This window comes from Peromyscus eremicus, chromosome 17 (genome assembly GCF_949786415.1).
Source record: "Peromyscus eremicus chromosome 17, PerEre_H2_v1, whole genome shotgun sequence".
Classification (NCBI taxonomy): Eukaryota; Metazoa; Chordata; class Mammalia; order Rodentia; family Cricetidae; genus Peromyscus; species Peromyscus eremicus.
The window spans coordinates 22,770,971-22,795,068 of record NC_081433.1 but is presented as its reverse complement, the minus strand read 5'-3'; the positions used below and the strand labels follow the sequence as shown (position 1 = coordinate 22,795,068).

The 24,098-nt window shown below is 47.4% G+C and overlaps 1 protein-coding gene, 1 long non-coding RNA gene and 1 other non-coding gene across 3 annotated transcripts; 1 reads left to right on the top strand and 2 right to left on the bottom strand.

Moving 5' to 3' along the window:
- Positions 1–624: 624 nt before the first annotated feature.
- Positions 625–20,561, bottom strand: Rnf122 (ring finger protein 122). The gene is made up of 6 exons (XM_059244351.1): positions 20,192–20,561; positions 11,304–11,460; positions 5,330–5,375; positions 5,038–5,079; positions 1,908–1,990; positions 625–1,652 (listed from the first exon to the last, which is right to left on the bottom strand). Exons 1-6 carry the CDS (start codon positions 20,214–20,216, stop codon positions 1,538–1,540), a joined length of 468 nt encoding a protein of 155 aa, XP_059100334.1. The 5' UTR covers positions 20,217–20,561; the 3' UTR covers positions 625–1,537.
- LOC131894801 (U1 spliceosomal RNA) lies at positions 18,101–18,264 on the bottom strand. Its single transcript, XR_009375029.1, has one exon. It is a non-coding gene; the product is annotated as a U1 spliceosomal RNA (small nuclear RNA).
- LOC131894161 (uncharacterized) lies at positions 19,370–21,390 on the top strand. Its single transcript, XR_009374857.1, has 2 exons — positions 19,370–20,711; positions 20,898–21,390. It is a non-coding gene; the product is annotated as an uncharacterized LOC131894161 (long non-coding RNA).
- Positions 21,391–24,098: the final 2,708 nt, after the last annotated feature.

Genomic DNA, 24,098 nt, shown 5'->3' with positions numbered 1-24,098 from the left:
GGCCCTAAGTTGCTACCATGTAGAATTCTGGATGGAGTGGAAGAGGCTATGATATGCCAGTCAGGGTGTCAGGGACTAGTAAAGAGATGGGGCATTGGGTAGCTACGTGGACCTTTGAGGTTGCAAGGTCATGAGCAGTCAATTTACAGGTAGAATCCTATCAGTTCCAAGTCTTAGTTGGTGAATGGCACTTGAAAATATTGACTTTAAAGTGTTTCTAAACCTTCTGATGATTGATCCTGGCTTCATCAGGTCTTATTTCACACTGGTGTTCAACAGTTAATCCTTTGTCTTTTTCATTGCCGGAAATTGAACCCAGGTCCAGGTCTTTGAGCATGCTAACCAAGCACGCCATCACTGAGCTACATGCCCAGTTCTCAATTATTATAATTATTTTAAAAGGATTAGAAACTAAGCTACATGACCAGTTCTCAGTTCTTTTCTTTCTTTCTTTCTTTTTTTAAAGATCAGAAATCTCAAGTACACTCTGACTTGGGAAGGAGGAGGGAAGCAGGTGAAGAGCTCTGTTGCCTCTCCTGGCACAGGCCACAACCACAAGCCAAATTTGATTAGAGAAACATGTTATTAAATTTAATTTTCTTTAAATACATAACCTTTGCCCACTCTCAGCCACTGGGCTGAGGAAGGGGAGACTCCACCCCCCCCATCCCCGGGTGGGGGGGCAGCATGTGTAAAGCCTGAGACGGTGATGATGAAGTACAAGAATACTATTTACAGAGGGGAAGCAGACATCTGCACTACTGTAACCTCCAGACACCCCCACCCCAGGGTCCGTTCCAAAAGAAAGCCCCTGGAAATGTGCTGAGGATAGAAAAAGTCCCTTCCCATAGAGTGAGGGTCTCTTCAAAACCAATGAAGAATAGGAAGCTCTGAGATTAACCAGGGTCAGGGAGAGAATGGATAGCACCTCAGATCTTAACAGGGGATGGTTGGTCCCATCACCCTGCAGTGGGCCAGGACGAGGCTGGCCTTTGTTTCCTGCATCCCATGTAAACATTGACTTTTCCCTTTTCTAGGCAGGTCCCTGACTTCCTTTATTTCATGCTGAGTCTTTCACCTTGGTTTCTTGATCTTTTCTCCATCCTTCCCTTTAAACCATCCCAAGGCTCTGGCAAGATGTGAGGGGATGTGGGTGGGGCAGAGCCACGTCATCCTTTCAAGGCCAGAGTCGCTTGTTCTCCAAAGGGAAGTTAAGTGCCCATGTTCACAGTCACAGGGTTGACTCCTTTCCAGGGTAAGGATGAGGCAGGTGGATAGTGGAGTACCAGGATAGAGTAGTCTGGCTGGGTGAGGTCACTGGGACTGGGTAACAGGAAAAGGCGCTCTGGGAGGCAGAGCCTGGGCGAGTCTGGTACTGGTCCGGCACTGCTGGTGGAAGCCCGGCCCTGTCACCCTTGCCTTTAGTTGAGTGCGGAAGAAGAATGTTACCACCCAAGAAAGTCTTGTTCATTGTGTTGAGGAACCCCGGTGCCCACAGAGCGAGCAGTCTGCTCCAGTGTCCACGTACAAGGAGCGCTCACACCAGTTCATCCAACAGGATCCCGAGGCTCTGCGAGGTCTCCGTGGGGCCGGCGATAGGCTTGTTGCACATGGGGCAGACACAACGCACTTCGAGCCACTTCACCAGACACCTGTGAACAAGAGGACCGTTATCTCCGAGGAGACATTCCAGATGGCTCCAGCTGTCTCTGAGTCCAGCTGCTTCTGAGAACAAAGTACCCCTGTGCCTGCCCCGAGCTAACCTCTCTGGCGTGCTGAACCTAGGGCATCACTGTTGAACAGCATTGGCGGGGATTAGAAGGTTCTTATAGATACTCCCTAACTATTTCTTCTCTGCAGGGCCGCCGGGGGCCCCCGCCCCCTCCCCCCATCACATCCCCACATACTTGCGGTGAAAGGCATGTTGGCATGGAAGTACGCCTAGCTCATCCTTCCCCTTGAAGTCTTCCAGACAAACTGCACAGGTCTGCTATGGAGAGGGAGAGAGGGAGGACGAGAATCTGTGAGCTAGGAGTCCAGAGGCCCTCTTTACCCATCCATCCTGAATATCCACCAACTAATTTTCAGACAAGGAAACCAAACTCCAAACCCCACCTCCTTCCTGTGTGAGCCAGACGAAGCTCAGCCATATTTATAAGACTGTATCGACAGGATTAGCAGCCAACAGGGCTGCTTAAACGGAAATCAAGCAAATGAAGAAACTGTAAACATAGCTGCTCAGAAGCACTAGCCACGTTTCTTCAAATGTTTATTTCAATATGAAAACTTGGCCTGGGATGGGGGTCAGTGTGGAGTTTTGCATATCATCTGTGAGACCCTGAATTGGATCCCCTGCCCCACAGTCAGAAACACTAAATAGTGTGTGGTGGTTTTTTGCTGTTAGCGATAGGGCCCTTAGGGGAGGAAACATAGATCTCTCTGCTCAACATCCTGGTTTTATTTTCGGTTTTGTTTTTTGGGGGGACAGACTCACACAGCGCAAGTTAGCCTCAGACTCACTGTATAACCAAGGCTGTCCCTAGAATGTCTAATCTTCCAGCCTCCACCTCCCTATAGTGTTGGGACTGTAGATTTGAGTTACCATGTGCAGTTCATTGTTTATAAGCATGCCAATTCTTCTCCCACAAGGACCTGTTTCCTCACGCTACCACCATCCAGGTTGTTCTGGTGCTCGGTAGCTGCCACCTAACGTATCTAACGAGTCATAATTCGGCCAAATCCCTACAGTACTCCTTAGACATGGATACAACTATTTAATGTCACCGATAACTGCTCAGGTATTCAAATGATGTATATTTTGGCTCAGGAGAGAGAGTTTTGCTCATGGTGCCTACTTAGTGGGGGCAGGCTACTTTGATATGAGTTCTAAGTCTCTCTCATACCCTGGAGGTGGCTGTCCATATTTTCAATGCTCAACAGCTACCTATGGCTGATGGTTCCCAGATGGGAGAGTATAGATTCATAAAATGCTTATTAACACACAAGTTTTTAATTGACAGTACTGGTCTCGAATAGTTCTGTCCTTTCTAGCCTACAGCATGACTAAGGAGGCACACAGTAGGATAGATGTGATGGCTATTCTTGGTTGTCAACTTGACTATATCTGAAATTTACTAAAACCCAAATGGTTGGGCACACCTGAGAGATTTTTCTTCTTTTTCTTTCTTTCTTCCCACTACCTCCCCAGGGTTTCTCTGTGTAGCCCTGGCTGTCCTGGAACTCACTCTGTAGACCAGGCTGGCCTTGAATTCAGAGAGCCACTTGCCTCTGAGTGCTGGGATTAAAGGCATGTACCATCACCACCTGGCAGTGAGGGATTTTTCTTAAATCATTTGAAGTGGGAAGACCCACTTCTACTCTGGATCTTTGAGGTGATAAGATCCACCTTTAATCTGGGCCACACCTTCTGCTGGTAACTTATGTAGAGGATAACAGAAGGAAGTGCACTCTGACTGCTTGCTTTCATTCTCATTGGCAAGTCCATTCCTTCACTGGCATTACAGTCTACTTCTTTGGGATTCCAGTATATAATGAAGACCAGATGAGACATCTAGCCTTGTGGACTAAACTACTAGATTCTTTTGGTAGACTGTGGGAGCCCATTTTCAGGTTCCTTGTGGCTTTACCCAGCAGGTCTGCATAGAAGATGATTAGGGCCACGGGCCTGAGTGCAGGTGTCTGAGATGGTCTGCACTTGGCTGTGCTGGGGGAGGAGGTCTTTTGCTCCACCCCTTGACATCTATAAATACCCTGGGGCAGAGACAGTCGGGGCCCGATGGAAAAGGTTCCAGGCCCTCTGTTTATCTCTGCAATATAAATTCTTCTATCTAATATTTCCTGCTGCTCACACTCAAGAAAACTCTGGGGAGCTATGGGGTTGGTGGGTAAATGCCCCACAGTAGACCACCATTGTTGGACTAGTTGGACCACAGCCTGTAAGCAACTGTAATATATATATTCTATAAGTTGTGTTCCACTAGAGAGCCCTGACTCATACAGATATATGTGCTCAGTCACATTCTCTAAATCCAGACCTATGTCCCCATTTATGAAACTCCAAGGTCTCAGCTCAACTACTGCAAAAGTTAAGAAACACCTGAACTTTCCTTTTAAAGAACCTGTGGTGTAGTAGCAACATGCAAAACAAGAGTAAAATGAGGCCATGTCTAGGGAGTCCCATGCTTGATGAGGCTGGAATCCTATTCATTTTCAGACAACCACAAATGGCTCACTCTGGTTAGGGTGTCTGTGATTATGGATGGGAGCCTTGGGAGGAGTTAGGTAACCTCAAAGGCTGAGGGGACTGATCTGGAAATGGTCCATTAAAAGAGGAGGTGGAGGGGAAAAAAAAAAAAAAAAAAGGAAGGGTGAATGGTGTAATTGTATTTTAACTGAAATAAAAAGGTCAAAGTTGAGCGACTTTATGGAATTGGCCTTATGTGGGGAGTGGGAGAGGCATGGAGGGGAGGGACAGGCCAGAACCATTACAAGGGATACAAGTCACTCATCTGTTAGGACAATGTAATAGACACAAGTAAAAGGTCCTTATTTTCTTTAGTCACAGACCAGAGCATAGGTATCAAATAAAGGGAAAGTTAGCAGCACTCTGCCTATGGCACAGAGTGTGTGACACACTTACTGATTCTGCACACCCGCTCCCTAGGGCATAGAGCCTATGACATGGAACCAGTGGCCACCCTCATATATTCAACACAGCATACTCCCTACGGCATACAGCCTGTCATACCCTTAGAGATTCTACACAGCACTGTCTATGGCATAGAGCCTGTCACACCCTTAAGAGTTTCTGCAAGACTCCTGTTCCATTTACCTTTGTTTCCTGCCTTATCTGACTCCAGACAACATGCATTCATTACCTGCTGGGATGAATTCCTTCTGTTTGGACACAGGTAATCTAAAGGCAGGGAACTAAAGAGCCTGGAGAAGGTCCAAGCGAAGAGCTGGAGAAGGATGCTCTAAGCAGGATCCTTCCAAGGGTTATCCCAAGACACTTACCCCATAGAGCTGCAACTTCTTAGCATCGCCTTTAAGCACCACCTGAGGAGGAAAGATAAAGCTGATGTCTGAAAGGTACCAACCATAGGAGCCAGGGAGATTCACCCAATGGTGTGCACCTCTCTCTTCATGAAGGTGAAAAGTAAACCCAACTTGAGGACAGTGGCAGGAATGGTAAACCTCTGGGGTGCCCAGGAGGTCAGAGAATATGGGCTATAGAAGCTTGGGCTTACTCTCCCTATCAGGGAAAGGGGTGAAGGAGGAAGTTTAATGCAAAGAGATGGTATTTTACCTCCTTGTAGCCATATCGCTCGCTCTGTGCCTGGTTCCGGAGTTTACTAGGTGGAGAAAGAAAGAGAAGAGCAGATTATTATGTTTTGTTTTAAGATACACAAGACAATGACAGTATGTGGGGTGGGCTACTGCTCAGACATATTTCTGGAGCTGAGAAGGGTACTTGTTTCATAGATGCCAATAGGCCAACAAGAGATGATAAGGATTAAGTTTTTATTACCAGGTCCCAGTTACATTCTGGGCTGTTCACCAATAGGGCATCCTAAATGGCTTGTCTGCTTTCTTTGCCTTTTCCCAGTAGGTAAATCCCTCCAGATATCCAAACTACGTAGAGCAACAGTATGCTTACCGTGTGCAGAAGGAGTTAGATATTTTTAAGCAGTGGCCTGCACAAAGCCACTAGATAGCCAAAACACAGCATGTTGTTACCCATAGCAATGGCATACTAAATAGTCAATCCAGGCTATGTTGTGTGTCCCTTGGAGACTGACATTGTCTCACTGAATCCAAACAACTCCAGGAAGGAAGAGGTTTCCATTTTATAGATTGAAAAAAAAGAACCCCAAAGAAATTAAGCAAGTTGCCCAAACTTTCCAGAGTAGATGGGGAGCAGTTCCTGGGTTATAGGTGAGCCGGCCCTCTTTACCACAGAACATGAACATGATCTCCCCCTACCCCTCCATAATTAGGTGGAATACATTGGAGCCCTGAGTTCTTATTTGATCTTGAGGTACACTGCATGCTTTAAGCCTTTGACTTGGGGTGACCCACTGTGCAGATGGCTGGAAGCATCATTATACACCGACTCCGTGCCATCTGACATCAGTGGGGGAATTTTTTTTACAGAGTTCTACACACAGCCCAGACTGACTTCAAGTTCATGATCTTCAAAATGGATTGGGATCATAGGCATGTGCTACTGTGCCCAGCTGCAGGTGGGTACAGATGCCTCCTATACATGGGCACAGAACTTTCACCTTTCTGTTGTTGTTGAGGGCTAGGGATTATTAACCTCAGTGCCTCAGGCATGCTGTAATGATCAAGTGAATTTGATTAAGAAATAGCATAATAGCTCAGTATTAAGTGAAGTATATCTCAGGGTGTGTCTTTGATGTCATTTCCAGACACATTCCAATCATGAGAGTTTTGACCTAGTCCTTCAATGGATTCATGGTATGAGGCATTATGGAAGATTATAGAAAGAGGAATCTAACCTTGGACCCACTGTTTTCTCTGCTTTCTGTCTCTTGTCCAGTAAGAACTGACAAATAGCCTGTTACCTGCCACCCCAATTTTCTGCTTAAGCATTTGAGACTAAGTGACCATGGATGAGATCCCCCCTCCCCCGTGAAACCACAAATTGGGTATCTTTGATAGCAATGATAAAAGTATATTTGTTATATAATACACCAAGCGCTTCCTAACATAGATCTGTCTGGAGTATGGGAGGGAAGCCTTGCCATACTGGAGTAGGGCAAAGTCCACCTCACTCCTTGTTCTTACAGGGTCGACAGGCTAAGAACAGCCTTTATTTATTTATTTTTTTTCTTGAGACAGGGTTTCTCTGTGTAGCTCTGACTGTCCTGGATCTCGCTCTGTAGACCAGGCTGGCCTCGAACTCACAGAGATCTACTTGGCTCTGCCTCCTGAGTGCTGGGATTAAAGGCGTGCACCACCACCGCCGCCTGGCTAAAAACAGCTTTTGTTTTTCACTGGGTAAAGATAGAAGGAAAAAAAATAACACTTCATAGTACACACACTTTTATCTCACGACCTGAAACTTTAGGGGTGTAGCTTAGCAATAGAGCACTTGTTTCCCACGCATGAAAGCCTGGGTTTGGTCCCCAACATGACAGAAGAAAAATTCATTTTTTTAAAAATGCCACTGGTTCATCAGTTGACGCACTGTCTATGACTGCCTTTGGGACTGGCTACGATGGCGTAGTAGAACTGCTAGTTGGTTGTGATGGAGACTTTACAGCCCAGAAAGCCAGTAAATAAAAAGGTGGCTGGCCTGAGCGACACACACAGAACACCTCATTTCAGTGGATGCAGCTCCTCCCGGAGTGGTGAAGAAGCAGAGGGATAGACAGCCATGCCTGAGAGAGGTGGGTCAGGACAGATAAGATCTGGCCACCAGCCTCCTCCATCCTTCCTGATAGGAAGTCACGTGGTCTGGCAAGGCTGAATGTTCCTGGAGCCTCTGGGAAAGTCCCAGCCAGGTGGATTCCTGCCAGGGCTTGGGGCTGAGGCGTCATGGCCACCCCCATCCCCCACCCCTGCTTCTCTCTACCGAGTGTTTTCTGCTCACTTTTAGGCCTGCACCGACCAGAGCTCCCCAACTGTATGATCCTTAATGTGCAGAACTCTCCAGTCCTGAAAAGGTTTTCATATATAATGCAAGTGTGTCTTTGTCTCACCTTCCAAAGGAGATGGGCTGGGAAGGGTGTGTCCAAAGCAAGAGTGAGCTATTACCTAGCCATACTGTGCGTGGTCTTTCTTTAGAAGAAAACTTTCATTTTCTTTCCTGTTTTTTTTTTTTTTTTTTTTCCAGAGTCTTACATAACCCAGGCTGGCCTCAAACTGGCTACGTAGCCTAGCCAAGGATGACCTTGAACTTCTGGTCTTCCTTCCTCAATCTCTGAGATGCTAGGGTTATGAGAGCACCTTGCCTGCTAGGCACTTTCCAGCTTAGATCTAACCTAGTCCATCTGCACTCCTGAGCTCATTCTTTCCCCACCCTCTAAGCCTAAGGACCAAATGCTTGATAGGTCACTAAGCTACATTCCAACCCTGTCTGGGGGTAGTTTAAATGAGAGAATGCCACACATCTTTTTTTTTTTTTTAAAAGGTTCAACTGCCTCATCAACAACACGGATACATTTGTGCAGTGTGTGTGTGCTATGCTTTATGACCGCTGGGTCCTAGTGCCTGGGGTCCTCTCCCCTAAGGCAGGCTCTCTTTAATGGAGGGATCTAGAACTCTCAAAGCTCCATCTTCATTCTGCATGGCTTTCAGCTCAGGAAGGATTAGGTCATGAGGAGATGGGGCTCAAAAGGTTACAAAGAAGACAGCAAAAAGCATACTCTGGGCCATCCCAGCTGGGGATGGAGAGCCAAACAACTCCGGACAGGTGGCTTTCTCAGCTGTTGGCTGAGCAAAGCAACTAAAAATACCACGATCTCAATGAGACCATCGCAAGCCACCGCCAGCACGCTCTCCCTTCCCTTCCCTTCCCTCTTTCCCCTTTGAGAGCAAACAATGCAACCAGCTCCAGAAAATAATTGTTCCTTTCCTGCCCGATTTGTATTCCACTGGCCCCTCCATCCTGTGTAAGCAGAGGTCAGCTCTGAGGGGAAAGAGGAGAAACAAGGGGCAGCTGGCAGTTGAGGCGTCCTTGGCTCAGGAGCTCACCGGGTCAGGAGTGGCAGCCGTGGGCCTATTTTGGCTGAGGTGGAAACTGAGAAGCAGGGAGAGGAAGTGGCCTCTGTGCCTGTGTGTTTTTCTATATATAGACACATATACCACACGCCAGTGAGCCTTTGGAACCATGAGACCCAGGGGTCAGCTGGCTCTGGACAGGCTACAGGACACAGGGTAGGGTGATGAGGGAGCAGAATACTGCAGAAGGGACAGGTGGCACCACAGTGGGGGGGCTGTTAGTACCATGTGGTCACTACTCTCTGTTCTTCTGCTACAACCAAAACAAAACAAATCAGAACCAGCTAGAACCAGAGCCTGTCTCCTGCAGGACCCTGACACCCAGCTGACAGGGGCTGGCCATGGAGGTCTCATCAGCTCTACTTCCCATGCAAGGAAGAAGGCACCAAAAAGACAAACGTGGAGGAGAGCATGAAAGGTTAAATCGTCACCTCAATCAGCACCTTCCTGGACAAATTCCTAACTGTCTGGACATGAATGTCTTCATTTATGCAGCTCCCTGACCCTTACACCGGAAACTTGTTCCCAGAATTGGGTGAGCTAAATGGTCTACCACAATGCCTGGCACAAGAAGGTCCTTAGCAAAGAAAGACTAGCCCAAAACACGAGGTCATGCCTATTAGTGGCAATTAGGAAACAAACCTCAGTCATCTACTTGTTGGTCAGAGTGTTAGCCTCTGGATTTTCTTTTGTTCATCATCTTTGGGGCGTGCGTGCGTGCGTGCGTGCGTGCGTAGAAAGGAGCCAAATAGAGAAATATAGTTTTTTTAAATAAAATTTTATAATTTTATATTTCTATTAGTCACATTCTAAAAAAAATCTGTGATACTTGAAACATGTATACCTTTACCCTTCACGAGAATTGGTTAACTGCTTGATAAAGAGGTTGAGGGAAAAGACCAATGAATAATAGTTTTGGGAGGGAAATCATAGGGATTGTAGAATAGAAAAGAGGAAGTCTACATTTACTCCCACTTAGCAGGTAAATGTGAATTTTGCACTTATTGTTTCAGAGGAAAATTTAAAGCACCATTTTCTCTGCACACTTAGGTGGAGAAATTCAAGTTTTTGTTGTTGTTGTTTTTGTTTGTTTGTTTGTTTTTGTTTTGTTTTGTGTAGCTTTGAGCCTGTCTGTCCTGGATCTTGCTCTGTCGACCAGGCTGGCCTTGAATCAGAGATCACCCTGCCTCTTACCTCCTAAGTGCTGGTATTAAAGGTGTGTGCCACCACTGCCCGGCTGAGAAATTCAAGTTTTAAAGACACCTGTCTCTTAATTTTCTACATTTATTTGATTAAAGACTCCAAAGATAGCCGGGCGGTGGTGGCGCACGCCTGTAATCCCAGCACTCGTGAGGCAGAGGCAGGTAGATCTTTGTGAGTTCGAGGCCAGCCTGGTCTACAGAGTGAGATCCAGGACAGGCTCCAAAGCTGCAGAGAAACCCTGTCTCGAAAAACAAACCAACAAACAAAAAGACTCCAAAGATTATTACCATGTTCTATTGGCCAGACAGATGTCCTACTCTCCAATGTCCAGGGCAGACCCATGGGACAGAGACCCACAGCATGCACCAATCGAACACCCCATTAGAACTCTGCTTTTGTTTCTGCTCTAAGTACCAAGCACGTCCAACACTTTCCTCCATGTGCATGTAGATTCCTATGCGTATAAGCACACATGTGTATATTTAGGATACTGACACTGGCAGTCTTCCTCAGTGGCTCTCTACCTTATTCACAAAGGCAGCTTCTTTCCCTTGAACTCAGAGCTCTCTGATATGGTTGGTCTAGCTAGCCAGCTTGCTCTAGGGATCCCATCTTCACATTCTAGGGCTGGAATTACCTCAGGCCATCATGCTCACCCAGCATTAACATGGGTTCTGTATTCAAATTCCACTCCTGATATAGGCGCTTTAAGCAATGGACCATCCATTAGCTTAACATCCATAATTAGCAGATAACATCCATAAGCTCCTGTGTCCTTCACCTTAAGGAGAAATAGTTCCTGGGACTTAGCGACCCCTGCCAAGCTCAAGTCCTTCTCTTGATCCCTAAGCAACTAAGAGTGTCATTTGTCCTTTCCACTCTCAGAGTTTTCTACCATGAGCTTGCTAACATCAACATTGGGAGAGCTGGCAATTTCACAGAAGAACAAAAGAACTGATACCTACCTACCTACCTATCCCTGGCTGTGAGTGGGAAGCCGGTTAAGAGTGCAGGCTTTATCACTCAGCCAACAGTCGCTCTAGGCAACTTTAGAATAACTAACTGGCCAAGAGGTGGGATGCAGTCCAACCCTTGGTGACCTTATGTGCTCTGGGATAACTTGATAAGGCTGATATAAATAGAACCACCAGACCTCAAGGGTCCAAGAGAAGGGCGGGCTAATGTGCATCCTCCCACCAGAGGCCCGGCACAAGGCTCTGATGTGTCTGTGTGGGAGGGTGGGTGGGAGCACCTTGCTCAATATCTTCCATGGCCCAGGCTCCTTCCTTCTTGAGTTCCCTCCCCAAATCAGCCAGCAAGCAACCAACCTGATGAAGTAGCAGCAGAAGATGAGGCTGAGCATGAAGACAAAGACGCCTGTACCGAAGATGACCATGTAGATGTTGAGAGGGAGGTCTTGGAAACTGATAGGTGGCATTGAGCAGGACTTGTTGGTACTAACCAGTCCCAGGCCACAGAAACACCCTGCAAAACAAGAGGCAAATAGTTCTAAAGTTAGACACTTACCACTGGAACCCGTGGCACACTGTGTTAGCCAGAATGTCAGGTTCTAACTTAAGCTTATATCCCAGCACTAACTACTAACTATGTACATGGTCCTGAATAAGTTACTTAGCCAATCTATGAAATGGAATGTTAGGCAAAGCACTTGAATGGATTAAGAATTTATGGGGTTGGGGATTTAGCTCAGTGGTAGAGCGCTTGCCTAGCAAGTGCAAGGCCCTGGGTTCGGTCCTCAGCTCTGGAGAAAAAAAAAAAAAAAAGCAGCCGGGCGTTGGTGGCGCACGCCTTTAATCCCAGCACTCGGGAGGCAGAGCCAGGCGGAGCTCTGTGAGTTCGAGGCCAACCTGGGCTACCAAGTGAGTTCCAGGAAAAGGCACAAAGCTACACAGAGAAACCCTGTCTCGAAAAACCAAAAAAGAAAAAAAGGATTTAGAAGGCTGGTGTGTGGAGCATGCCTTTAGTCTCAGCACTCCAGAGGCAGAGGCAGGTGGATGTCTGAGTTCAAGTCCAGCCTGGTCTACAGAATGAGTTCCAGGACAGCTACAGCTACAGAGAAAATTATGTCTCAAAAAACAAACAAGGAAGCCGGGCAGTGGTGGTGCACACCTTTAATCCCAGCACCCGGGAGGCAGAGGCAGGTGGATCTCTTGAGTTCCAGGACAGGCTTCAAAAAGCTACACAAAGAAGTCCTGTCTCAAAAAATCAAAACCAACCAACCAACCAACCAACCAAACAAACAAAAAAAGGAATTTAGGCAAGGACAGAAAGTAGAAAAAAACAAGAATAAAACTTCCTCCAGCCGGGCAGTGGTGGCTCACGCCTTTAATCCCAGCACTCAGGAGGCAGAGGCAGGAGGATCCTTGTGAGTTCGAGGCCAGCCTGGTCTACAGAGTGAGATCCAGGAAAGGCACAAAGCTACAGAGAAACCGGGTCTCGAAAAACAAAAAACAAAAAAACAAAAAACTTCCTCCAAGTAGGAAACACTCATTGGGTACATTGCAAAAAGAAGCACCTAGGTAAGAAAAATATATTGTTTGAGTCCTGACTCATGTCTCCAAAGCTAACTACGTGATGTTCATGGAGTTATCACTATGGAATTAACCTCATCATAGGAAAACTAGCCAAGTAGAGGAATAGAAATGATGATTTGAGAAATAATAAGCCACAAAGAGAAATTAATTGCAAAGGTCATTTGTCACTCTTAACCACCTGTTCTAGAAGACAAGCTGTGCCAGAACCAGAATAGAAATTGTTCACTAGAACTCCAGGCCAGCATTCCAGAAGGTGGTGATGAGGACTGGTGCCAGGGAATACGGGCTTCTACTCTCAGCCTCAAGGTCCCATCCTTGAGTATATCTCCTAAGAACTTGGTAGAAATGTGCAATCTTAGCTGGGCCTTGGTGGCACACGCCTTTAATCCCAGCACTCAGGAGGCGGAGCCAGGTTGATCTCTGTGAGTTCTAGGCCAGCCTGGTCTACAGAGGGAGATCCAGGACAGGCACCACTACACAGAGAAACCTTGTCTCGAGGGGAAAAAAAAAAAAAAAGAAACGTGCAGTCTTAAGTCTATACCACACTAAATGAAGTGGATTAATCATTAGGAAGACCCTTGGAGATTCTCCTGCACATTCAGCTTGGAAGCACTGGCTGGCCACTAGCTGCTTCCCTTCTCACTGGCCCTCCCATGAGGCAATCATCTTCCCTTGCCCATGCCTGGTGTCCAAGTGGGTGGGTGCTCAGACTCTGGGCAATAAACCAAAGAAAGTCTTCAGAGAAAGGCAAGATTTTCTTAGCTGGGCACAATATTATACTCCTAATTATCTGGGAAGTGTCTACTCAGGAGGCTGGAACAAGGGAATCATGAGTTTCAGGGTAGCCTGAGCTATGCAGCGATACCCTTGGCTACCTCCCACACCCTGCAAAAAAAAAAAAAAAAAAAAAAAAAAAAGCTGGGCCTTGGTGGCACACGCCTTTAATCCCAGCACTTGGGAGGCAGAGCCAGGCGGATCTCTGTGAGTTCAAGGCCAGCCTGGGCTACCTAATGAGTTCCAGGAAAGGCACAAAGCTACACAAAAGGCACAAAGCTACACAGAGAAACCCTGTCTCGAACTCCCCCGCCCCCAAACAAAAACAAAAACAACCCACCACAAAGAATCAAATTCCTTTTAGGAAATATTTTCTTCTTCTATCACCTCAGACATCTAGGAAGGTAAGATAAGACAACTGGAAAGAGAATAGCCAAAAGCATTCAAGAGTGATATCCATGATTAACCAGAATCTGTGTCCTACATACATTCCAACCACCTTCTACACTCCTAGCCTTTTTACTTCCCCAAGATCTGCCAGACCTCAGGGGCTAGGCTCTCTCCTGGCTTTTTGGTTAGTAGCCAGGATTCGACCTGGTGATTACCAGGACTGAGTGCTACCACAAGTCTGCAGCAGACCAGCTACAGACCGCAATCAATTGTGACACTGTGTTATGGTCCAGACTTGAGGCTTCCCTGCAGCAGGCTTAGATGTTCCTCTCTGCTCCTTGGACCCCAGGAGGTAAAGCTACCTCTTCCCCATTTGCCTGTTGTTCAAGTCTTAGATGGGCTTTTAACAAAAAACCCAGAGCCAAATATTGGGGTGAAAGCCGAAACAGAGAAGCAGAGCAAACCACAGCTAACCTCACCTCGCCAACTCCTCAGCCAATCCCGTTTCCACGAATCCTCAGAATGAAAGCTTCTGAGTCTTCACCCAAAAGGGTCTCAGCTGAACTGCCTTAGTTTCTGTCTCCTCACACCTTATATACTGTTCTCTGCCCAGCCACGTCACTTCCTGGGATTAAAGGCGTCACTTCCTGGGATTAAAGGTGTGTGTGCTTCCCAGTATGGAGATTAAAGGTGTGTGTGCCACAACTGCCTGGCCGTTTCCAGTGTGGCCTTGAACTCAGAGATACAGATGGATCTCTGCCTCCCAAGTGTGAGGATTAAAGGTGTGTGCCACCACTGCATGACCTCTATGTCTAATCTAGTGGCTGGCTCTGTCCTCTGATCCTCAGGCAAGTTTATTAGGCAAGTATATATCACCACACTTGATATACTTCAACCTCAAAAAGTCATGTGCCAAGGCGGGCGGTGGTGGCGCACGCCTTTAATCCCAGCACTTGGGAGGCAGAGCCAGGCGGATCTCTGTGAGTTCGAGGCCATCCTGGACTACCAAGTGAGTTCCAGGAAAGGCGCAAAGCTACACAGAGAAACCCTGTCTCGAAAAACCAAAAAAAAAAAAAACCAAAAAAAAAAAAAAAACCCAAAAAAAAAAAAAAAAGTCATGTGCTAAAATTTTCTAAGTTGTGTATGACTATGATTCTGTCACAGTGATGACAAAACTAAGTGTCACAGTGATGACAAAACTAAGTGTCACACATGGTACATCATTCCTCTGTGTCCCTTATATCAGTGGGTGACCTAAGCCTTCATCCAAAAGTCGGACTATGCCACATACATTTTTACAGACATTGCCTACTCCTGACTTATTGATGTCACGACTATTTCTTCTAATTATCCTACATATCTGGTACATCTCCCAAGCTCCATTTACCATGCAATTTCCAGACTCCTGTCTGGTCTCAAGTCTGTATGAACGTGCACCCTGCCCCCTTACAATATCCTGTCAGTGTTCTCCACCTGGGCCAGTCTTATTTTATCTTGCCCAACCATGTCATGTCTGTCTCCACACCTTTGTCTATATGTAGCCTTCTCTGCCTAGAATTCTTTCCTTTCTGAAGTCTAGTCTTGGTCTTGTGATAACTTTCCTTCCCAACGTCAGGGCTGTGGGTTGAACTAGTTAGCACCTTGCATAGGCTAGGCAGTGAGTGACCTACTATTGAGCTGAATCTTCAGGCCCCGCAAGGTCTTTAGGATATTCCAATGATCTCTGTCACCGAATTCTACAATGCTAAGAACTTGCATCACTAGTCATGGTTTTTGCTCAGCATATCTTCCGTTACCCTGTTGTTGCTAGTATCAACTTAATTTGACTCTTGTTCCACTCTGCATTGATTATACGATAAGCATGGGGCTGGAGAGAGAGGGCTGCCTCAGCTCTTAAAGGCTAGGCTCACAACTATAACCTTAGGACAAGCATGATAGTTGAGATTAAAAGAGCACAGAGGAATGGCTAGACGACTTTCCACGAGGGAAAGAGACAAGACTCAAGCACCTTCCTTGACCAAAGTTAGATGTGATCGTAGAGGTGAGTCTATAGTTCTGAGAGCAAAGACCGAGCCAGAGAATAAGGGTAGTCCTCCCAACAAGCCTGAACCCTCCTAGGCCTGGGCATACCAACTTGGACTCCTAAACACTCTGCAGTGCCCTGAGCTAGGGTTTGGTCGGTCTACATAGCTAGTTAACAGACAGCTCCCTGCTTTCTCAAAGCAACCTAGTCTCTCCTTGGCAAAAGCTCCTACTTCAAAGTAGGAAGACTGATGTTTGGGAAAACTGCCCAGAAACTGCCCTCAGCTAATAAATCACCAGTCAGCCAACAGGTTTTGTTCTGGGTGTGTTTTATACACTGACCTAGACCTTGTGGGGAAACAGACAGCGAAAGAAGTTCTTGTTCTGAAGGAATTTTCAATTAGGGGAAATTAAAGAAGCAATTAGCTACTAAAATTTGCTTTGCTCAAAAGGATGTTTCTTGCTTCTAGGCTCCACTGGAGGGTTAGAAAGAATACCATTTTCCTCACTGGTTCCCACTTGAGGATTTGCTTTCCCGTGGGTCTTTCACAGAGCAACTCTCTGCTAAGCTATCATGCTAGACCTGCCCCAGCCAGCATCCTTCACTCCGTACCAGTAAAGGGTCTCAGGAACTCTCTTCCAGAAAATTGTACCTTCAGGACCACCAGGACCTTCTACTGCACCTCCTTTATTCTGCCACAGAAATGTTGGAAGCTGTAAGAGGGCCAGCATCCTCTTCACATTTGCCATGGCTCTCCTATGGACCTTACATAAGCAGGACCCTGGCATCTACTGGGTCCTAGAGAACCTCCTATTTCTATTCTGAAAAGCTTGTTGTGTACAGAGGATATTCGCTAGCACCCTGCTGGTACTTTGGTTCCAGCAGTCCCAGCTTTTTTTTTTTTTTCTTTGGTTTTTCGAGACAGGGTTTCTCTGTGTAGCTTTGTGCCTTTCCTGGGACTCACTTGGTAGTCCAGGCTGGCCTCGAACTCACAGAGATCCGCCTGGCTCTGCCTCCCGAGTGCTGGGATTAAAGGCGTGCGCCACCACCGCCCGGCAGTCCCAGATCAATTTATCTCCAATCTTTTCTCATCTCCTAAAAGGGTTTCCCTGGGGCTCTGGGACTGAATCAGTGAACTTGGGACTTTGTGGACTATATAAGGAGGCAGCTTCAAGAATAGATGTTCAAGCATGTGTTGAATAACAGTTTCCTCTGAGATTAAAAGACTTCATTCTGCAGGAAGCTCCTTACGCAGGAAGGTAAACAACTCGAATAGCTTCAGGAAGTCCCTGAAACTGATCAGATTCACCAGGGGCCTCCCCACCTCGCTGCTAGAGTAAACAACAAAAGCTGAGAATCTGAACTCGGATAGAAGGAAGCTGAGCTGCAAAGACTCTTAAGAATCAGACCAGCTACCTAGAAGAGGTTTAGACGAGTCACTTGGAAAGGGCACGCTCCAACTTGTTGAGCTGCAGGCTGTGCAGCGTGTTCCAGGTTTCCCAGCTCTTGGGAGCAGTCACCCATGCTGGAGTGGGCTTTGGTGATACAGCTATCTGAGTCATTGCTGCTTCTGTGAGTAACCCCTCATCCATAATCCTGTAAGTAACCCCAGTAAAACTCATTGGTTCATCCAAGTTGGACTTCATATTCATAACTTTGGTCTGTTGTGGAATCCCTAGCTAGCGTGAATAGACAGACATGAGTTGCATTTCCCCAGGAAAGAGCTTTGTCACCCAACAGCCTGCAGTCATAGGAGCTCATGTGTGTGACCCCTGCAGTCTGAGGGGTGCAGGCAGAACTGAGTTTTCCTGAGGCCAGCATGGGTGACAGTAAAAACCCATTGAGTACATTCATACTTTTGAGAACAAAATTGGTTTGATTTCTTTTTTTCTTTTGAGAAGGGTTTCTCTGTGTAGCCTTGGCTGTCCTGGAACTCATTCTATAGACCAGGCTGTCCTGGAACTCACGAGATCCGCCTGCCTCCAACTCCCAAGTGCTGTGATTAAAGGCGTGTGCCACCACTGCTCGAAGATTTGAAATATTTTTTTAAAAGATTTATTTATTATGTATACAGTGCAGAACACCAGAAAAGGGCACCAGATCTCATTACAGATGGTTGAGCGCCACCATGTAGTTGCTGGGAATTGAACTCAGGACCTCTGGAAGAACAGCCAGTGCTCTTAACCTCTGAGACATCTTGCCAGCCCCTCAAATATTTTTACATTAGAATATTTGTACAGGGCCGTGGTGGTGGCACATGCCTTTAATTCCAGCACTTTGGAGTCTGGAGGCAGGCGGATCTCTGTGAGTTCCAGGCCAGCCTGGTCTATAGAGTAAGTTCCAGGGCAGCTAGGACTGTTTCACAGAGAAATCTTTTTTTTAACAGGGGAGAGCGCGAACGCAGTCCCCCACTACCACAAATTATGCAGTCGAGTTTCCCGCATTTGGGGAAATCGCAGGGGTCAGCACATCCGGAGTGCAATGGATAAGCCTCGCCCTGGGAAAACCACCTTCGTGATCATGGTATCTCCCTTGCCAGGTAAGTATCACAGAGAAATCTTAACTCTAAACACCAAAAAGAATATTTGTACATAGTGTGATTATCTCCAGGATAGGGCTCAAGTCTAAACATGAAATTCATCCTATGTTTTATACACCTTATTCATGCAGCCTGAAGATAACTTTACACATTTTATTTTGTGCATGAAGCAAAGTTTAATGCTGTGAAATTTTCTCTTGTGATATCACATTTGAATTTTATACAATTTGAACTTTCCAGGATTTTTAATTTTCAGATAGGGAATGTTCAACGTGTCCTCTTGAAGAGAAAAAAAAAGTTATTGTCCAAATTGGACAGTAAAGTTTTCCCTTAAAATTTTAAGGTCAAAGAATACCCATCCCAGATATGGGGTTCTCTAACAGGTTTTTCAAGGGGAGCAGAAATGCGGTTGCATTCCCTCTGGAGTCAAGAGAGGGGATCTGCCAATCACTTTAAGATAAAGGGTGCATTGCAGGTCAGTGATGGAGTGTGTTTAGGGTGAGCAAGGCCTGGGTTCCAACACTACGGGGGTGGGGGTAGGGCAGCGAAAGATAAAACATTTTCAAAGGGAGCACAGCACAGAAGAAGGTCAGGGATACTGACAGCTTAGTCCTCCCTAGGTGTCTGGCCCATTGTCTTCGACTTTGACACCAGAATGTCTCATCTCAGCTGGCAGGCTGCAAGCAGGAATGACGTCAGAGCAGGTCTGGCCGAGACCAACGGATCTGGGAACTGCTTCTTTCCAGCCAAAGGGAATCTTTCCCAGATGCTGGGATACACCGTCAGGCCTCAACCCCCATCCCCCGCCCCTCTCCATTACCCGCCTATCACACACAGCTTGGTTCATTTTCAGGAAATTAGATCCGACCAGCAAGAGGAGGAAGGGGGGGGGGGATGGGGGCCACTCATACACATGCGGCCCAAACCCTGCCTTAAAACAAAAGCCTCTTGAAATAATTAATCCAAGATCTGGCAGAAGGCTACTCAAGAATGGTTTTTTCCCCCCTGAGTAACCAGCCAGCCATACCAAAAAAAAAAAAAAAAAAAAAAAAAAACAAGCGCCAGCTGCTTTCCACCTCTTCATGTTTAGAAAAAGTGGCCAAGATTCTGGGGGCCCTTGGGGGAAGGGTGGGTGGTATTAACATCTAAAGCTTAAGTGACCGGCTCAGAAAGATCCAACGGGTAGCTTAAGACAGCAAATCCAGAACCGCTCCTAACCCATAACACCTGAGCCACCCAAAAAGCCTCAGGTGAACTAATTTAACATCATTACCCCCTGGGGTGTGGGGTAGGGGTTGGTGGCGGGTGGCTGGGTCTGGAGGCGCTGTCACCATTTAGGCTGAAAGCAGACCCCACCGTCTGGCCTCCTTGCCAGAAAGCAAAGCTCTTGCCAGGCCAGCCCTGAGCTGGGGGGCCCCAGCAATCTGCAAGGCTTTATCTATTCAGTAAAGCGACGCTCTTTAATCCAGTCTTGCCCCCTGGAAGCCGGTGGGAACCAACAAAGATGAGGAAAAGTCACCCCGCGCCCTGTCCCGCACGTTGCACTGTATACATATTTAAAATAGCCTGCAAAGTTTCAGGACCGGAACTTGAGCTCCCTCTAGGAGATACTAGCCCGAGCGCGGATTTAATTCTCCAACCACCACAACAAAGAACAGAGTTTGAGAGCGCACAAAGGCAGGCGAAGGGGGTAGAAGAGAGCCGGACCGCCACACAAAGGCCGGGAAGCCCTCGGCTCGCACGCTCCTGGCCCTCCACTCGCTTCCAGACCCTTTTTTAATCCCCAAACACTGAAAATGGGTCGTTTCAAACTGTGCGCTGTGCAGAGCACCGCAGGACGCCAGGATGCTTTCTGGGCCGTCCCAGAGACGGGGAAACTTGGCTGAGGACCTGGACCTGAGCGGTGTCGGCTCATCCGCCCATCCCGGGACTCACCGTTACACCACTGGAATGGGTGCATCAATGAAGTCAAGGTCGGCTTCCCGGAGCGAACGGAGACGGGGTGTTGAGACCTGGCGGGGGCTGTGCTCGGCGATTGCCGGGCTGGAAGATGCAACTCCCCGGAGGAGTCAAGGGCTGCAGAGAGGCCGGTTTGCAGAGCAACAAAGACGGCAGAGGAGGAAACAAACAAAAGTCTTTCTGAGCGGAGCCCTGCGGAGGGCAATCGCGGAGGGCCCCGGACCGGGTGGGCAGCGGAGTGGGCCGGGAAGTCCGGCCGAGGAGACAGCAGCCGGGGCACGAAGCCGGGCTGGGGGGTCCCACCGCGCCTAGCAGTGCGCGCTGGGATTCCGAAAACTGACACCGCGAGGCGCACACCCCCTCCCTTTGACTGCCCCCTCCCGGGAGCCCGCCCCCTGCTCGTCACCTGCCCTCCGGCCAATGGGAGCCTTTCTCCTGCCCCCGTGTATTATTTACAGGCGGTTCCCCCCTCTGGAAAGGGGAGCCTTTTTGCTGGGTAAGCTTTTACCCCCGCCTCCTAACCAGACCTGGGGAGTCCCCGGTCTGCAGAGAAGCGTGAGGGGCGACGCCCGCAGGGGGCGGGGACCACCGCCTCCCAGGACCGGGACGGGGAGTGGGGGTGGGGGAGTAGGGGAAGGGGAACGACCCGACGATTAGTGCCACTTTTGTTTTCCGCATACAGATCCGTGCCTGTCTCGAATTTCTATAGCTGTGTGGCAGCCAGTCCTAAAGCGTTGTGCGTGGCAACCAACTAGCGCATTCCCAGACCCACTGCGAAAGGAGGGAACTCAAGACAAGAAGGCAAAGCAGACGAAACTCAAAACCGGATCTTCAAAGGCTATTGTTCTCACCTCCCTTCAGGACAGCGCCTTCTCCGCCAAACAGGGATTTAAGGCCTCAAGCTGGAGATCATCACTTGCCAGGGTTCCAGTCTCCCAGATTGTGACTGAAATCCAGAAGCTGGTTTTGTCAATGCAGAGGTCTTGTGTCGGTGTTGAACGAACAGCGAAAGACAGCCTCAGCTCTCTGTGCAGTATTACTTATTTTGCATGACATTCCATCGTTTATTTCATTCTTTTAATAGAAATTTATTTAGTCCCGACTGGCCTCCAACTCAGAGAAATCTGCCCTCCTCTGCTTCCTGATTGCTTGGATTACAGGCGTATGCTACCACACCCAACTGGTTTATTTCTGTTTTTGTGTATCTTTCCACTTAAAGTATTACCATCAAGTGTACAGTATCATTCAAAGTACCTTGGTACAGGAGCCACATCCAGGGTCAGAGGCAGTGTGTGCGGAGACCCACAAATAAGCAGACAAAATGTCCTACTCTTCGTGTGACACTTTTTATCCCTCTATTGATCTGTCCATTGGAACCCAGTACTTTCCCTAACTCTGGGGAGTTCCTGGCACCTAAGTAAGCTAATGCATGTGAGTGCTTTGCCATTTCAAAGTATAGTCGTTAAAGTATCAAATGTCTTGCCCAGCACCACAGAGCTGCTGGAACAAAGGCAGTCTTCATATCTCTGGGGATGGTCAGAAGGTCTCCAAATTCAGAAGGCCCTTGTGGGCAGCGACATGGTGTTTGCGAGTAAGACACCCTTAAGGTTAAAACATCTTTCCCTCCTAATATTTGCATAATTTGACAATGTGGAGGGTTCACTGTAGTTTATCAACTGCTTCCTTAACAATTCTGTTCTTTCAGAGCTAGTCTGGGGGGTTGTGTCCCATGCAGATCTAATTGCCTTCTCTGTTTTTTTGTTTTGTTTTGTTTTTGTTTTTTTGTGACAGGGTTTCTCCATGTAGTTTTGGTGCCTGTCCTGGATCTCACTCTGTAGACCAGGCTAGCCTTGAACTCACAGGGATCCACCTGCCTCTGCCTCCTGAGTACTGGGATTAAAGATGTGCGCCACCACCGCCCAGCCTTTTGTTTGTTTGTTTGTTTGTTTTGAGACAGGGTTTTAAGAATGTAGGTCTGGGTGAGCTGGAACTTACTATATATGACTAGACAGGCCTGGAAATCAAAGAGATCATTGGCCTGCCTCCTCCTCCTGCATACTGGGATTAAAGACGTCTCAGGAATGACACATTTCCTCTGGGTTCTTAATGAGATCACTGCAAAGACTTCCTAATGGCCTCTCTGATCCTCCTCTATGCCTCTGACGTCAGAGTCACAGGAATCACGCTAATGGCAGACATGTGACATCTACCGACACCCAAGCTTGAGCCCAGAGATTCTGTTTGAAAAATGTGCTCCAGAAATCCTTCTGATAGGCCTTGTTTCCTGTAACAATCCTGCAGTTGTTGAGAGAAGTAGTACTCTGATTTGATAGTGACCCAGGGTTATTTTTCTGATTATTTCCTTTGCTTAATAGCTTTTACTGGTTTCTGGGGCTTGCAGGTTCATGTCCCTTCAGCTCTCAGTTTTTCTTATACAGAAGCTCTCTTTTTTTCAGTTGTGGGGTGCTGTACATGCCACTGCTTGAGCATTGAAATGGAGGACAACTTGTGGAAGTCACTTTTCTCCTTCCACTGTTTGAGTTCTGGGGCTCAAATTCAGTGTGAGAGGCTTGGTAACAAGTGCCTTGAGCCATACCCACTGAGCCATCTCAATACCTGTGTGTGTGTGTGTGTGTGTGTGTGTGTGTGTGTGTGTGTATGTGTGTGTATGTTAGTTAAGGTTACATAAGCCGGGGTTGGCCTCCAACTCTCTTTCTGCCACACCCTCCAGCTGGCGTGGATCTTGCTCTGTAAACCAGGATAGCCCTGAACTCACGGAGATTCTGCCTCCTGAGTTGGTATTAAAAGTGGGGGCCACCTCATCTGTATAGGTTAAACCGTTGTAACACACCTACCATTTTGGTGGGGGATATTGGTAATGGGGGAGGTTGTGCATGTGTTGAGACAGGAAGAAGATGGGAATTTTCTGATGCTTCCTGTCCATTTTGCTGTGACCTAAAACTACAAAGAAAAAAAAAAAACCTTAATTCTGGTTGAAAATCAAATTCCAAGTGTGCACAATGTGTATTAGACAGATAGCCATTTCTACTCATGGGTTCCAAGTCAGGTGTGATAGGTGATCCTGCTTTCTTAAGGATGTCAGCTAGGTGCCTCTAGCACAGAGTTGTGAAAGAGGAAGAGCCTTTGAAGAGGAAAGTGACAGGAAGGGAGAAGGTCCTTCCCTACCCATTCCCCTCAGGCTAAAACAAGACGCCTCCTCCATGGGAAAACACCTAAAAGGCCAGGCCAATGGAGGTGCTTATGCAGATAACTTGCCTAGCTGAGCCGTGAATATCCCAGGTTATCCTCACAGGAAGCCTGCCACAGTGGGTACCATGTGGTCTGTAATTTATACTTCTGTGCATGCCATTTCAGCTCCCAGTAAATTCTCCCGAGGTGAGGTGCTACCCTTATCTTTCCTGACACCGTGGCTACAGTTCAGGGCCTCAGATGATGGCTGGCAGTGGGCGCAGCAGATTGGAGTAAGGGTTGGCCTTGGGCATTTTAATAATTTGCCTCATCAGAAATCAATCTGTACCCAGACAGTGACTGGTTTCTAAGGAAAGTACCAAGAAGAGCGGAGAAGAGACAGTCAATAACCGGTGTCGGGGGAACTGCATATGCACAAGAATAAAAGTAGATCTCTCCTTATCATCAACCCCCCAAAGCAACTCAAAGTGAATCCCAGATCTGGATATTAAGCCTGAAATCCAAAGCTGGAGATGGTCGCTCACACTTCCAATCCTACCACCGTCTGGGAGGCGGAGGTAGGAAAACTGCTGTGCCAGGCCAGCCTGGGCTGCTGGGTGGGACCCCTGTCACCAAACAAAACCCAAATAACAACAAAACAAAAAACACACAACACAACACAAATCCTGGAACT

Excerpts from the sequence above, each read along its gene's own strand:
- Rnf122 (XM_059244351.1), bottom strand. The coding sequence starts at position 20,216 with ATGCACCCATTCCAGTGGTGTAACG. Across the intron at positions 11,461-20,191 it reads CCCATTCCAGTGGTGTAACG|GGTGTTTCTGTGGCCTGGGA; the intron begins GTGAGTCCCGGG and ends CTTGTTTTGCAG. Across the intron at positions 1,991-5,037 it reads AGAAGTTGCAGCTCTATGGG|CAGACCTGTGCAGTTTGTCT; the intron begins GTAAGTGTCTTG and ends CCCTCTCCATAG.